This window comes from Artibeus jamaicensis, unplaced genomic scaffold (genome assembly GCF_021234435.1).
Source record: "Artibeus jamaicensis isolate MK-2021 breed Jamaican fruit bat unplaced genomic scaffold, CSHL_Jam_final contig_233, whole genome shotgun sequence".
NCBI classification, from domain to species: domain Eukaryota; kingdom Metazoa; phylum Chordata; class Mammalia; order Chiroptera; family Phyllostomidae; genus Artibeus; species Artibeus jamaicensis.
This window is the reverse complement of record NW_026521486.1, coordinates 41263348-41280076: the sequence shown is the minus strand read 5'-3', so window position 1 is coordinate 41280076 and position 16729 is coordinate 41263348. Positions and strand designations below refer to the sequence as shown.

General features: G+C 39.5%; 1 protein-coding gene across 1 annotated transcript in view; it reads left to right on the top strand.

The window, feature by feature from the left end:
- SLC2A13 (solute carrier family 2 member 13) overlaps positions 1-16729 on the top strand; it is a 281336-nt gene that overhangs the window by 219362 nt on the left and 45245 nt on the right. The window contains exon 7 of the mRNA XM_037139707.2: positions 5726-5851. Coding sequence (XP_036995602.2) covers positions 5726-5851 — 126 coding nt within the window. The remainder of the gene's footprint in view (positions 1-5725; positions 5852-16729) is intronic.

Below are 16729 nucleotides of genomic sequence, written 5' to 3'. Positions count from 1 at the left end.
AGGAAGAAAGGAGTGTGGAAGGGCTCTGTGGTAGAAGAGCAATAGGCCTGTGAGTGAGGAAGCCAGAGATCCTGAAGGAAAGGAGTTACAGATCAGCTTAGAGTGTCTGTACAGATCAGCTGATAGGGATCAGCAAGCTTACTGTAAAGGGTCAGATAGTAAACATCTGTGGCTTTGCAGGCCACGTGGGTTCTTTTAGAACTTCTCAGCTCTGCCCTTGAAGCTTGAAGGCAGTCATGGACAGTAGGTAAATGAATGGGCACAGTTGCATTCCAGTAAAACTTTATTTGCAAAAATAAATTGACCTCCTGATTGGTCTGGACTTGTCTCAGAGGCTGTAATTTGCTGTCCCCTGTTCTAGATGATGATAATTTCCAGGATGTAGACAAAGTGGAGGTGAAGATTGTTAGAAACCAAGGGGCAAAAATGCTTTAACATTGGCATAGCTACCATAAACCATTGAGATCCAGCAGATGATTGGAGAACATGTCACATGCTACTCCCAACAGAAAACACATTTTTCTTAATAAGTGCGCAAGGAACAGTTAGTAAAAATTTTACGCCAGGCCATAAAATGAACCTCAATAAATTTTAAAAGGACTGAAGTCACACCAAGTATGTTTTCTGGTCACAAAGGAGTGAAGTTAGGAAACACTAAAGAAAAAAATTTGGGAAATTCACAAATATGTGAAAATTAAATAACATACTTCTTAATCCAAAGGATTAAAGAAAAAATCACAAGAGAAATTAGAAAATGTTTTGAGGAGAATGAAAATGAGGACACAACATATTCACTACGGGCTGTGTCTAAAGCACTGCGTTCAGAGAAGTTCATAGCTATAAGTTCTGTATTAAAATTGAAGAAAGATACCAAATCAAAAGCCTAACCTTCTACAGTACGACAGTGGATGGGTAAGAGAAGAAAAGGGCAGCAGACAGAAGGTTCCGACGTGGCCTAAAGAGACGGAATGGGATGAAAGCCAGGATAGAGCAGTTGGCCTTACGGTGAGGACAAGTTTCTCTTTGTAACTGGAGCATAGAGACTAGTGTGGCTTATTTGTAAGATATAAAGTTCTGGTCTTCACCGTTTTCATCTCTTTTTTTCTCTAAGACTGGAGCTGAGGTCGTTTGCAGAGAGTAAAGGGAAGTGGAGCAGTGGAGATTTGAATAGTCCTGGTGGAGGGTGGTTGAAATAGTCCTTGTGCAGAGTTGGCTAGAAAATGAGCTTAAGGAGGACTTCTGCCAAGATGGAGGTGTAGGTGGAACCACCTTGCTTCTGTGCACAACCAAATCTAAGAACAACTATTTTTAACAACAATAAACACAACCAAGCCACACAGAAAATCGACAATACGGAGTCCAAAGACAACTAAATGCTCAGCTAAACCGGTAAGAGGAGCGAAGCCAGCAGCGGAGCAGGTTGGCAAGAAAAAATCCCCAAACGGGTGGTGCGCCAGCTGCCGAAGGCGCAGATCGCGGGCTAGCTATGGGAGCGCACAGGGAAGAGGCGCGGCGGGCTGTCTGAGGTCGGTCGCGCATCTGCGTGCAGATAAACCACTGAGGAGGGGAGCCTGCGCGGGGCAGCGGGCTCGCACAATTCCGATCAGATAAACAGGCCCGGGGCGAGTGGTGGGACTGGACGAGCTGGACTAGCGGAGAGGACCGTCATTGCTCCCTCTCTGACCACGCCCCCACACACAGCGTCACAAACCAGCGACCTGGGTCGCCCCGTCCTGGTAAACAACTAAGGCTTTGGGCCGCTTACTTAACGGCGCAAATAGACCAAAAATGGCTCTAGAACAACTCAGAGCCCCAGAACCCATCGATCTAAGCAATGAAGAAATAGCCAATCTTTCAGATGCACAGTTCAAAACACTGGTGATCAGTATGCTCACAGAACTGGTTGATTTTAGTCACAAATTAGAGAAACATATGGAAGCTAAACTAATTGAAATGAATGGTGATACAAAGGAAACCAATAGTAATGGAAAGGAGATTGGGACTCAAATCAATGGAGTGGACCAGAAGGAAGAAAAAAATGATCAAACAGAAAAGAATGAAGAAACAAGAATTCAAAAAAATGAGGAGAAGCTTAGGAACCTCCAGGACATCTTTAAACGTTCCAACATTCAAATTATAGGGGTACCAGAAGGGGAAGAGTCACGAGTGGAAACCTTATTTGAACAAATAATAAAAGAGAACTTCCCCATTCTGGCAGAGGAAATAGACTTCCAGGAAATCCAGGAAGCTCAGAGAGTCCCAAAGAAGTTGGACCCAAGAAGAAACACACCGAGGCACATCATCATTACATTAGCCAAGATTAAAATGAAGGAGAGAATCCTAGAAGCAGCAAGAGCTAAGGGGACAGTCACCTACAAAGGAGTTCCCATCAGACTGTCAGCTGATTTCTCAAAAGAGACCTTACAGGCAAGAAGGGGCTGGAAAGAGGTATTCCAAGTCATGAAAACCAAAGACCTACAACCAAGATTGCTCTATCCAGCAAAGTTTTCATTTAGAATGGAAGGACAGATAAAGTGCATCACCAAGCCCTTATTATATGAAATGTTAAAGGGACTTACCTAAGAAAAAGAAGATAAAAAAGATGAACAGTGAAAGGACAGCAAACTCACAGTAACAACCACACCTAAAACAAAAGCAAACTAAGAGGACAGCTAGATCAGGAGCAGAAACATAGAAATGAAGATCACATGGAGGGTTAGCAACAGGGGAGTGGGAGGAGGAGAAGGGGGGAAAAGGTACAGAAAATAAGTAGCATAGACAGTAGATAGAAAATAGATAGGGGGGAGGGTAAGAATAGTAGGGGAAATACAGAATCTAAAGAATTTGAGACACGGGTTCATGAACTAAAGGGGGAAATGGTGGGGGAGGGGTATGCAGGGTGGGGGGAATGGAGGGGGGGAATAGAACAAATGTAATGGTATAATCAATAAAAAAGTTAAAAAAAATGAGCTTAAGAATTGCAGGGTGTTGAGGAACCTTTTGAGGCTGGTAGTAGTGCATTAGAGAGGAACCGCCGCTTCAGGTGTGTGGGTGAAGGCAACTGTTTGCATTCATATGTGGCTAGAATTGGGGCTAGATAGGTGTGATGGAAAGATAAGTGGTCAGTGAAATTCAGGATGTTGAAATAGGCCATGGTCAACAAGCTCAGTAAGGACAGAACTAAAGAAAGGAAAAAGCTAGTAAACAGGGGAGCAAGTAGGGGGACCAATTAGCTGGAGGTCATGAGGTGGTCTAATACAAATCATATCTACCAGTGCAAGACATCTGTTTTGTTCACAAATGCTTCCCAGTTCCTGGAATAGTGCCCAGCACATAGGAACTGTAAAGTGTTTGTATCTATTGAATGATCATGGCAGAGCAGAGGTTGTTTACTAAGCAAGCTGGAAGAACGGGAGATGTGGTCAGGGTTGGGTGCTTGAATGCGTGATGGAGGAGCCAATGCATTATGGGCAACACTCCGTATGTCTGACACATGTATATAGTAGGTTCTCAGTAACTATTATCTTTTATCATGTTTTTTGGCCTTTTGTAGGAATTACCATAATTTTCGGACTATAGGATGCACTCCTGGCTAATTCAGAAGGAAAGGGGGTGCATCTTATAGTCCGAATTCAGCTTGCCTGGCTTGCTGGGGTGGGGGGGCTGGCGGTGAAGCGGGGTCACAGGTTATTAAATATTTTACCACATTTTTGCTTCAAAATTTTTTCCCCTGTTTTCTCCTCTAAAACCTAAGTGTGTCTTATCTTATGGTCCGGTGAGTCTTATCTAAAAATACAGCACTTACTTTTTAAAGAAGTAAAGTCATTTCTCTGCAAATGTATAAGTTGACCTTTCCCAAATAGTACCATTTAAAGCCATTGGAACAATCAGGATTCTTAAGAGTCTACTTCACATGGGCAAAATAAACAAACTACTTGTAAGAATTATTATCTTCCTTTCCAAATTAGCCTAGCTGTACTTCTCAAAGCCAGAAGCCCTGGGGACTGCTAATGCTTTCTATTGCTTTGTTTATTTTGCTTATCACAGATGTGGGTGGTTGTATATTTACAATACTGTATCACCTCTCTAAAGTACATTAACCTTTCAATAGGCCTCTTTTTTCTTTTAGTATAGGGCTGAAGCCTCATTTAAAAATAGGGTGGCTGTTTGCAAAGGAAATGTTTACACAAAGAAACTGAAATGACAATCGTATAATTTTTAAACAGTGCCAGTATTTTTTCATTTAGCTACATGAATCAATGAAGTATTTTAATTTTGAGTCAGGATTCACATCTTTTCTGGGTAACAGTAGCTCTTACCCTGTTGGTCCCCCACACTATATCATATAATTACTTGTACACAGTAGATATGTAAAAGTCTGGACTGACTGATCTTTAATTGTAAAATAAGCAGGTCTCTGAAGCGCCCTTCCTCATTGCCTGGTGAGTTTCTTTTATGATGCAATTCAAATTTCACCTCTGAAATTATCCCAGGTCTTACAGGCAAATGAGCACATCTCTTTCCTTAGAGTCGTTCATAAATATTTCCTCCTGCACTACCGTTATTTACTTATATATCTGTCTCTCATCCTTGCCTTTTATCTACCAAAGAGCAGGGATTGTCTTACTCATTTCAGTATCTCCAGGGCCCTGCGTGGCCTGCGGTGGACCAGGCGCTCCAGAATGGTCTAGCAAAGGAGTGCGACAGCGAGGAAACTGGTTTTACAAGCACACCATGGGCTTAGGTTGGAAAATTCTGCCCTCTAAGGGGTTGCCCCTGTTTGGAGTTTTTTGCAGTTGGGATACTTGCAAGAGATTGATTATGGCTCTGTGATCTAACCAGTAGTTGTAATTAACCTAGAGAAAAGTTACCTTTTTTTCCTACACTAATTTCTTTTAAATTAAGCATTACGAATAACTGATACTCAATATATATTTGTTAAAAGTACAGGTGTTAACAAAATGTTGACGTCCACCAAGATGGTAACAGTAGCCCCGAGAGGTGTGGCTCAGCTGGTTGGGCATCATCCACAAAGTGAAAGGCTACAGGTTCGATTCCTGGTGAGGGCACATGCCTAGGTTGCAGCTGGTCCCCAGTTGGGATGCATGGGAGAGCCAACCAATTGATGGATGTTTCTCTCCTTCCCTTTCTCCGTCCCTTCCCCTCTCCCTAAAAATAAATAAATAAGTCTTTTTACTTTTTAAAAGATGTTAACAGTGACTATTATTTAGATGGTAGTATTTGTGTTTTTTAAGTATTCTTTAGATATAATTTGTTTCTCTCTTGGAATGTTTCTGCTTCAGAATATATGTAGGAAAAATATTTTTTCCATTTTTAAAAGATGTGGTATATGATAAAAACAAGAGAAATGAATGCTTTGGTATAATTTGGAGCCAGTTAGCTGGGTCAAGATGGGCCAGTCCATGCTTTCGTAACAAATGCAGTAACTTACAGAGGCATAGTTTGTTTGCTGCAGGTTGACTAAGGTTCTCCATCCAGTCACTCAAACCCAAGACTCTTCCATCTCAAAGTGGGTCCCGAAGGCACTGCAGCAGGAGAGGGGGAGATGGGAGAGGCCTGCCAGCCCTCACCTGCCTCATCACGTGTCGCTGTGCCCTGGCAAAACCAGTCTCATGGACCCACGCTTGCGGCAAAGGAGACTGGAAAATGCAGGGCATCACCAGTTGTCGCTGCTAACACAGCTATAACCTTTTCTGTTTTACAGTTACTGCAATGAGTGTATGTTGGATCCAGACTGCGGTTTCTGCTACAAGATGAACAGATCAACCGTCATTGACTCCTCCTGTGTTCCCGTAAATAAGGCATCTACAAACGAGGCAGCCTGGGGCAGGTATGTCCCTCAGAACATGCTGTAAGAACATACAGTAGAATTTCAGAGGGAGACCTATTTTTAAACTTACAGAGCGGCTGCACTTGGTGTCCCTAACTGCATATCTTTTGAACTTGTCCCCTTTTCAAAAGATCTTTTAAAGTTTGCAGCATATACTGACGAAAGTGGGTACAAAGTATCGCCGCGGTGTGTTTCAGAGACTTAGAGGAGAAGGCACTCAGACCCAGACGCGTGGAAATCCAGACTCCAGATCTACCTCTGCCCTGAGCTATAGGAGTTTGAATTTTGAGGCAGGGCTTCCTGTTCTCAGGCAAGGTGATATTTTTTCTCATTGCATACTGTTTTGCTACACCAGTAATTTTCAAGCTCCCAAGCTTAAGTGAAAGATAGAAAATTGTCAAGTCAAATTAATATCACTTTGGATTTTTTCATGGAACTGTTATTTTCTTAGAGTGCTTTCCTGGAGCTTAATGACATGTAGCAAAATAAAGATAAAAGTTGGTGATCCTGGCATGTAACCAGTCAGGGAAGCTATAAATCTTTCTCTTTTGGGCAAATCACATTGGGTTTATAATAGGCAAATAAATGAAATATTTGCATAGGACAAATATTCCTTACATTTATGAACTAATGTGTTCAAGTCCATGGTCATAGGAAATATGTAAATATTATTTGACATGACTTTAACCTCTTTTGTGTTTTAAATTCTCATGAGGAGAATAATATGTTCTCATCCTGTCTGCTGCATAGTAGTGATGAAGGTAATGAAATCTGTAATAAAGTACTTGTACCTCCTAGGAACTATAAGATACAAATGCCATTATTAATCATTATACTCTTATCATTAATCATTTTGCTAGGGAATTACTTCAAAGAAGTGGAAGTAAATTATATGGCAGTTGAGTGAAAATCTAGACCACATTTTAAATATGCTAATTACCAAAGACAACGTGTAAAAGATACTCAATTACTACTTAAAATTAAAGCTTTAAAAGAGCTTCTTTTAGAAACACCCAGTGTGTAATTTTCATTAGCCAAGCTTCATTAGGGAGTTAATTGACTAAATATTTCTGGAAGTGACAGTTTATACTTTTAACCCTTGTGGTTCCTTTTTCAATACAGAAAATCCCTGCTGAAAGTTAGTAGTCTAGAATTGTGGACATACTATGAAATCCATGTGTGTGGTTCCCTGTATTTCACAGAATTAACTTCTAAACTTACTATAAATGCCTGTTTATGGAAAGAGGGCACTACAATTAGACATTCCTCTTACTGTAAGAGATCTAGAGGCCAGAGACGTTAAAATAGGAGTTTTGTTATTTCTTTTTACAAATAACGAAGTATTGAACATATAACTTTTTAACAGAAAGGTATATTCTTTTATTGTAGCACATTCTTTCCTTTTATTTATATTTTTGTGCTGTTGTTCCTTGACTGGATATACTGCTAGAGAAAAGGCACAGATAACACTCAGTTGGAAAAGTACGAAGAACTAAATACAGTATATAAAGAAATGTTGTGTTTGTTGAATATTCCTAAGAAAAAACATTTTCTCACTCTTTTCTGTGCTGAGCAGCATTGGTTGCCTCACTCTGGGCCAGGAAAAAAAGCAAAACAGGCAGGATGTGTTCACCATGGAAACTTCCTACAATAGAATATCCATTTGTACTGAAATAGCAATCACTGTGTTTTTGTTGATTAGCTGGTTGATAGGTTTTATACTAGTACCTAGAATGGAATTCTCGGCAAAATCTACCATTACCTTGGATTTGCATCCGAAATATGCGATTTGTGGATATTCCGGGGGCACGTGTTATGGCGGTTCATAGCCCTGTATCCTGACCTCTGCCTGGAGCTGTTTCCTGAAAACGCACTGCATTGAATGGTGGTACCATTCATGTTGGAGATAGTGTGATGATTTTGATAAACCGAATTGTCGCAACATAATGAAAACCACTTGTCCATGTAATCAGTTATATCTTTTTTTAATATTTCAGTAAAATTCTAAGAAATCCTTTAGCTGTCCAAAGAAGGTATGTAACTGGCCAACAAGGACATGAAAACTGCTCAACATTACTGGTCATGAGGGAAATGCAAATTAAAACCACAGTGAGGTAGCATCTCATACTCTTCGGGATGGCTGCTATAAAATACAAAGTAAGAATTGTGGAGGATATAGATAGATTAGAAAGTCTGTGCACTGTGGATGGGAATGTAAATGGAGCAGCCACTATAGGAAACAGGATGGCAGTGTCCCAGAATTTTAAAAGAGAATTACGTATCATCTAACAGTTCCATTTCTGGGTATATATCCAAGAGAATTGGAAACAAAGTTTTAAAGAAACGTGTGAATACCCATGTTCCTAGCAACACTGTTCACAATAGTCAGAAGATGGGAAGCAATCCAAGTATATGTGATGGATGAATGGATAAACAAAATATGGTATCTATGCGTACAATGATATAGTATTCAGACTTAAACAAATTCTGGTACTTCCTACCTTATGGATGAACCTTGAAGATATAATTATAAGTAAAATGAGCCAGTCACAAAAGAAGAAATACCCTACGATTCCACTAGTATGAGGTACCTGGGGCACTCAAATGTATAGCGACAGAAAGAAAATTGGTGCTGGTGGAGGAGGGAGTGGGCACTGGAGTAGCTGTTTAATGGGTATGGAGTTTGATTTGCAAGATGAAGTGCGTTTTGGAGATTGCTTGTACAATATTGTGAATACACGTAACACTATTGAACTGTACTATTAAAAATTTTAAATGGTTTATTAAGATGGTAAGTTTTCTGTATATGTATTTCACCGCATTTAAAAATAAAAAAGGGGAAACTCATTTAAAAAGCACTTAGCGTACTTCTAGAAAATACAGTGTGGTGAGCTGACGGAAAGCCTCCTCCTCCTCACATCACCCCCTGTACCTCCCCAGTGCACCCCCACACATGCAAATACAAGTTTAATTTGGAAGTCAAAAAGTCAAATTAACTAACCAGTTAAGAAATCATAATGTAAAACAAAACATTAAAATTAATAACTGAAAAGATTCACAAGAAGTTAGGCCTAGAACTAAGCCTGTAGAGTAAGCAGAGGATAGAAATTAAATGATGAGGAAAAAAAATAATGCAAAGCAAAGAAATATTAGAGACAATCAAAACAAAACAAAACAATGTTGATTCATAGAGAAGACCCATGTAAAGGAGAAATCTCTGACATTACTCTTTAAGAAAAGAGAAAGGGCACAGATAAACAATATTTAGAATGGAAGACAAGCGTGTAAAGACAGATAGAAAGATTTTAAAAATCATAAGAGATACTACTGATAATATCCAGTGCATTTGAAAACAAATAAAATGGACCATTTTCTAGAAAAGAAATAACTTTCCAAAACCAACTCAACACCTCTGTGAAATAAGATTTTATAAAACATTTAGAATATACTTTATGGTTTATGCTATTACAGTTGCCCCAATTTCCCCCCTTTGCCACCCTCCACCCAGACTCCCCCACTTCCTCAGGCAATCCCTACACCATTGTCCAGGTCTGTGGGTCATGCATACAGGTTGTTTGGCTACCATGTCCCCTATGCTGTACTTTACATCTCCATGAATATTCTGTAACTACCAACTTGTACTTCTTAATTCCTCCACCTTGTTCACCCATCCCTTCCAACACACCTCCCATCTGGCAACCATCGAAAAATTCTCCGTATCCATGATTCTGTTTCTTTTCTGCTTCTCCATTTATTTTTTTGATTCAGTTATTGATAGATGTGTATTGTCATTTTATTCTTCATATTTTTTATCACCTTATAAAAGATCCTTTAAACACTTCATATGATAATGGTGTGGTGATGATGAACTCCTTTAGTTTTTCTTTTGTCCAGGAATCTCTTTATGTGTCATTCCATTCTAAATGATAGCTTTGCTGAGTAGAGCAGTCTTGGTTGTAGGTCCTTGCTCTTCATCACTTTGCATATTTCTTGACAATCCCTTCTAGTCTGCAAAGTTTTTTTTTTTTTTTTTTTAGAAACCAGCTGACAGTCTTATGGGAGTTCCCTTGTAGGTAACTAACTGCTTTTTTCTTGCTGCTTTTAAGATTTTCTCTTTGTCTTGAACCTTTTGCATTTTAATGATGATGTTTTTTGGTGTGGGCCTCTTTGGGTTCACCTTGTTTTGGACTCTGTGTTTCCTGGACTTATATATCTATTTCCTTCACCAGGTTAGGGAAGTTTTCTGTCATTATATTTTTAATTTCTTCCTCTCTTCTCCTTCTGACATCCCCATGATGCAATCGTTGGTATGCTTGAAGTTGTCCTAAAGGTGCCTTAAGCTATCCTCTTTTTTTTGGGGGGGGGGTTCTTCTTGCTGTTCTGATTGGTTGTTGTTTACTTTCTTATATTCCAAATCGCTGATTCTTGACTTCACCCACTCAGCTGTTGATTTCCTGTAAATTGTTCTCCATTTCAGTTAGTATATCCTTCATTTCTGACTGTTTCTTTTCTACTGCTTGCATGTCCTTCTTTATGCTGTTGAAGTTCCTTCTGAGTTCATGTGCTTCTCCTCTAAGTTCATTCAGCATCCTTATAACCAGTGTTTTGACTCTGCATCTAGTAAATTGCTTGTCTCCATTTTGTTTAGTTCCTTGAGTTTTATTCCATTCTTTCATGGTGGGACATGTCTCTCTGTCTCCTCATTTTAGCAGCCTCCCTGTGTTGCTTCTCTATATTAGGTAGAGCTGCTACATCTCCCTGGCTTGATACCTACTGCTAATTTAGTAGGTATCCTGTAAGGTCCACTGGCACAGCCTCCCCTATCACCCTGGCTGGCTACTCAACATACACCCTCCATGCGGGATGTGTGCACTTTCCTCTTGTAGTTGAGACTTTATTATTGACAGGTCAATGAGAGGGATTTGCCCCTTCATTCAGATGCAAGGACTAGCTGTGACCACCGTCTACCAACCTTTGACCACTGTGGAGTGTCAGCTGTGCGGGAGCCCATTCCCCAGAGCAGACTTACTCAGTGGGGCCGTGGTGGTGCTTCATCATGGTCTGTAGCTGTCCAGTGGCTACACGGGCTCTGGGGCTTCCTGGAAGGTGTAGGCTAAGGTCAGCCACACCTGTATTCTGTCTGGGGCCACCCAGCATAAGCTAGAGTGATCTGCCGATGGCTGCGATTTATGCTAGGCTTGGAAGCGCCCAGGCAAGGCCAAGCTGTAAACCAAGGTGAGTTTGCTGCTAGTGCTGGGCCTGGAGCCACTTAGCAAGAGGTGTAGGGCTTGCTAGGGCCAGATGCTGCTTATTTGAGAGAATTTAGGAAAATCTGAAGCATGAGCCAAGATAAGTTATTTGTGTGGAAAAGCCACCAGAAACAGCTTAGGTGGGGCAGGGCCTCGCAAAAATGGGGCAAACAGTGTGAGCCAGGTTGATGGAGTCTCAGATATGGCACCTGCCTGCCAGCTGTTGTGGGGAAGGCTCAGAAAAGGAATAGTGGCCTCTGCCAGCACATCTGTGTGGGAGAAAGCTGCCCCCCAACTCACCCTGATGCCAGACACTTAAGTTCCTCTCTGCATGTCTCTAATGCCTTTCAAGCTTCTGCCCCTGTGCGGGAGCTCAGAGGGAGTGAGTCTGAGTAAGTCCGTGTGCAGGCCCTTAAAAAAGAACTGCCTGGGACTCCAGAAGTCTCAGTCTTCCTCAGCCTCAATCTCTGCTGAATTTACAGCTAGACGTTATGGGGTCTTATCTTCTGGCAGTGGACTAGGGATCCTGGAGTGGGGCTGGGATCCCTCACTCCCAAAGATATCCCTCCCGATTTTTATCTGCCGTACATGGGTGTGGGACCAGCCCATTCCGCATCTCTGCCCCTCCTACCAGTCTCGATGCGGTTTCATCTGTAATTCCATAATTGTAGAGCTTCCATTCAGCCCAATTTCTGCTGGTTCTGAATAATGGTGTTTTTATAGTTTGGTTGTGACTTTGGTGTGGTTGTTTGAAGAAGAGAGCCGTGTTTATCTATGCCTCCATCATAGCTTTCTTCTCTGAAGTATGGTTTTTATTCCCATTACACAGATGAAGAGAGCAATGCCTTAGAGGGTCTGAATGATTTCTCAGAGTCAAAAAGCGAGTAAGTCTACCAATTTTAAGGAGACAATAATTGGTTAGAAAGATACACATTTTAGAGTCAGGTCGTTTCAGATTTGAGCTTTTATCATTTATCTCAGAAGTAGAACTAGGACAGTTTGGGCCCCTGTGAGCCCTTTCCCTCTTCTGTAAAAAGGCAACAATATAATTGCTGTGCTGAACAATATGTTTTTTAATGAAGATTAAATAAAAATGTAATCTTGAAACAGTTGTAAAAATATTATGCCCTGGGCAAATATAAGCAGTAAATATCTTGTAGTAATTCATTTTTGATTTGTCAATAAGAAGCATTTCCTAACATACAAGTGCATTAGAATACTTTCTATGTATCTCTCATTTCATCCACCTCTATGTCGCCTGGCTGTATGCGCACAAAATTATAAATAACCTACTCTGGGACTTTCAACACCCTGACTCTTTAAAAGTGTTGCAATAAGGGATACTTTCTAAAAGTGCTGAGTCAGTATCTGTGTCCTATAATGCAACCTTTTTTTCCTATAATTAGACACACTAAAATAGCTACATAGATTCCCAATTTGGCAGTTTATTGTTCTTACTCACAGTGAATGCCTGGTTTATTGCATTCATTCAGCAGTGATATTTCCCTCCAAGCTGTACTCTGAAACAACAGCAAGCCTATTTTTGAGCATTTCACCCCCTCCCACCCAGAATTCTAGTCAATCCACCCTTTGCCACCGCCCAAATATCCATTCTGACTTTCCACCACTGTGCCTTTCCTCACACCACTTTCTGCCAAGAATTTACCCTCCTTCCCCCTCTTTTTAATCTCTGCCTGACTTTTAACCATTATTTTTTGTGCAGATCGAATGTCACTGTTTCTTTGAAGTCTCTCTGATTAACTCCAGAAAAAAAATGCTTATTAATATTTCTTACTATCCTATAGCACTTTCCTATATAATTTATATGATAATTATATTGTCTTATATGATAGCAATTGGGTTTGGATGTATCTTCTAAATTATAAATTCCAGTATCTGTATTCCGCACTATTCTCAACCCCTCGGTACCTTGTACATATCGGGCATTCAGTCAATAATTGTTAAGTGACAAAGTGGGAAAGGCTGCCATCATGAAAAATAAGTAAAGGTTTGAAAGAGCCACGGTTTTAAATAAGAAGATACAGTGTCCCCATCATTTCTTCTTAGTTGTATCTTCCACATTCATACTTATTTTCAGAAAAGGAAACCTGGAAGAGAAAAATGAGAGTGATGTGCTTTTCATGAACAATGTTAAATATTTACCTGGTACTAACTCAAACACTAAAAAAAAAAATGTAAATAAAATTTAACCATGTACTTTAAGTATGCGCACTACATATTGTTAAAGTTATGCTACGTGGAGAATACTTAAAAATTATTGGGAGAAATATTTAACTTTCCTCAAAACATCTTGGGTGAGAGTATCAGGTCAAGTATAGTAAGAAACTAGGCCAAATAGCAAATGGGGTTTTCCCTTCATCACCTTTTTTTTCAAGACATATATCAGTTTTGCATTTAGAAATTTATCATTTACAAATTATATCAGTATCTTAGCATTCATGTACAAGATGGATATTTTTATCAGTTGTTTATATTAGGGATTTAAAATGCTCAAGCTGTACTTCTAAATGAATAACAGTATAGTTCAAAGTTAACTTTTCCTAGTATATATCTCATAGGGAGAATCTGATACAGACTTTTGAAATCAATTTTGCTTTTTAAAATATACTTTTCTTGATGTTTTTCCTGAACAGGAGTCATGTTTGATGACACCCTTTAAGATCTTAGTTTGGATACCGTGTGTGTTTAAGTTTCATCTGTCCAAAAGTGATGTCAGAGGCCGCAGGCCTCTGGGCTCTTCTTTTTTTTTTTAAGGCTCTTTGCAACAGCATGGGTGGACCTAGAGAGCATTATGCTGAGTGTAGTAAGCCAGTCAGAGAAAGACAAATAACAGCCCGGTGGGGGCAGGCCAGGGGTGACAGGCCTGGGGGAAAAGGACTCATGGACGTGGACAATAATGTGGCGATTGCTGGGGGAAGGGAAGGATAAGAGGACTAAATGGTAATGAAAAAAATGCAGTAAAGAGTAAATTTTAAAATATTCATCAGTTCATGCTTCTCCAAGAAATAATCTGTATTGAGTATTTCTCACTACAGAAGACTGTAGGACTTCTGGTATAAGGATAAGGACCAAGACCTGAATTACATGTGCTTGGTGATATAAAATAACAGTGGCCAGTCTCGTCCATCACATAATGGTACAATGAAGCAAGAGAAGGTGTGGACGTGCAGAGAGGAAGTCCAGGAAGGCTGGGATTTGTCAGAAAAGGAGCAGAGGGAGCAAGGGAGCCCCTTAAAGGAAAATAGATGCTGGAGCTCATCCTGGAAATAAGAATTAGGACCAGAGTGTCAAGAGAGTCTCTTTTAGAAATGTTTTTATTTTTTAGACACATTTGTAAAGGTGTGGAAATCATACTGGCAGTGACTTTAGGTGAATGACTTTATGGGGTACCGGGATGGTGGATATGACATTGTATCGCATAGTAAGTGAGATACAGTTCTCTTTCAAATAATCTGAGTATATTAAGAAGAAAATCAGTTGATCCTAGCATGGTATTAAAACATTTTCTAACTACAAATTAATAACATTTTTGTATTTTCATTTCACTTTTATTATAATCTCTTCTATTCTTGCCGAGTGTAGTTGATTGCATTATTGTTCAATAATGCACTCACCAGAGAAGGATTGGATTTCCCTTGCCCAGTCAACCTTATCCACGCTTCTCTGGCCAAGGAAATGAGAGCAGGCTTAGTATGTGTCGCTTCTGAGCTACAGCTTTAAGAATAAGGATTTCTCATGTCTTCTTTTTCGTCTGCAGTACTATAGGCGATGTCCCAGAATACGAGGTGTTCCATTAGCTTTGGGCACAGAGTAGAGAAAAGGTGGAGGAAACCACAGCTGACCTGAGAGGGGCCTGCAGCATGGGCAAGCAGTTAACCCAGTTTGTGGCTCTGGCAGGTGGGGCTCTTCTGTTACCTCCGCACAACCTATTCTCTTCTGACTAACAAAGCAAGATACACTGTGTGGAAGTGGCACACAGTGTTCTTATATTTACATTATAAAAGGAAGCTTATGTTTTTAAACTATTACAGTGAAAAGAAAGATATGCTAAACAATCACTAAGTGGATTACGAGATTCCTTAAATTTAGAGAACTCTGCTACAGAGTATACGAAGCCGTTCTAGTTTTAAGTAGGGATACTGTGAATGGCTTTGGGTTTAGAAAATAAAATTCTGATAGAAAAAGGGAGAAAGAATTTTTAAAAGACTAGAGGGTAAGGCAAGGTATTTGGGAATTTATTAATATAAGGGAAGGGTGATGGTGATACCCGCATTTTAAAACATTATATATTTTTAAAGACATTTAAGGAGAAGATTATACGTGTTGCCATGTGTGAATCAGAAAGAACAGCATTAGAAATCCAAGTACTTTCGGAAAGTTTATTGATAGACAGCATGTACGAACTAAAATCCAGTCATTTAAATGAAAGAGCCATTGCCTCAGTGTACCTCATTTTAGTCTTCAAGTCCTTCCTGTCCTCATGGTTTCAGTGCTAACTTTTTAAAAAAACTTATTTTTTCCATTATGTGTGATCAGTTACAGCCAGGTTTCATCACTTGAAATTTGCATAAATTCATAAACCAGTACCAATCCAAATCTGTACTGTTTCAGAATAAAATGGCAACCTGGAAACTGTCAGAACACAATACTCTGTCCCCATTATTGCTAGGAGTCTGAATTTATTAAGATACCCTTCACCGTTTGGTCCCTTGTCCTCTATTATGATAAGTGCCTTCTTATTTCACCTAAGAATTTTATTTTTAAAATAAACAGCTCCAAGGATTAGCCAACTTTACTTTCATTTAAGAGATACATGTGCCCTGGAACCCTCTAAAAATAAAATAAATAAAAATTAATTGTTCCCTTTTGATATATATTACAGGGAAAAGATTGGATATTGACCTGTTCTGTGTGGCCAAACCCATAAATGTTAATAGTCTTATGTTTTAATTATCAGGAAGTTGAATTTTGTAATAGAATTTAAATTCTATTGGCATGGCATTTATAGCTGGAAATGCAAAGATTTTTTTCTGAATTCATTTTATAGCATTAAAATTTGATATTGTGCTACATGTTATTAAAATACATTAAGCCCTGGCCAGGTGGCTCAGGTCATGTGAACATCGTCCCATATACCAAAAGGTCACAGGTTTGATTCTTGGTCAGGGCACATACCCAGGTTGAGGGTTCAATCACTGGTCAGGGCGACAACCAACAGATGTTTCTCTCTCTCTCATGTAGATATTTTTGGTGAAGATTTTAAAAAGTCAAGATTTATAATACAGCACGGATAGATAGTACATTCACACAAGCATACTTTCAAATGTAAAAAAAATTTAATGTTTCTTTTACAAAATACACCAAGAAGAGGATTGTGTATAGTGTTGAGTAGTGTCAAGGACATTTGGGAGAGAGAGTGTGTGAAAGTTCGATGCAGAATGTGCAAGTATGGAATGAGTTTTAAAAGTCAACCCTAGCTTTAAAGTTCAAATGTCAGAATGCTTGAGAATTAAAAGTTTATGGCAAACTGTGGGACAGAGTATTTCTGATACAAAATATGGGCCATAAATATTTACAAAATTTTGTTTGCATGTTAAAAAATATTTTT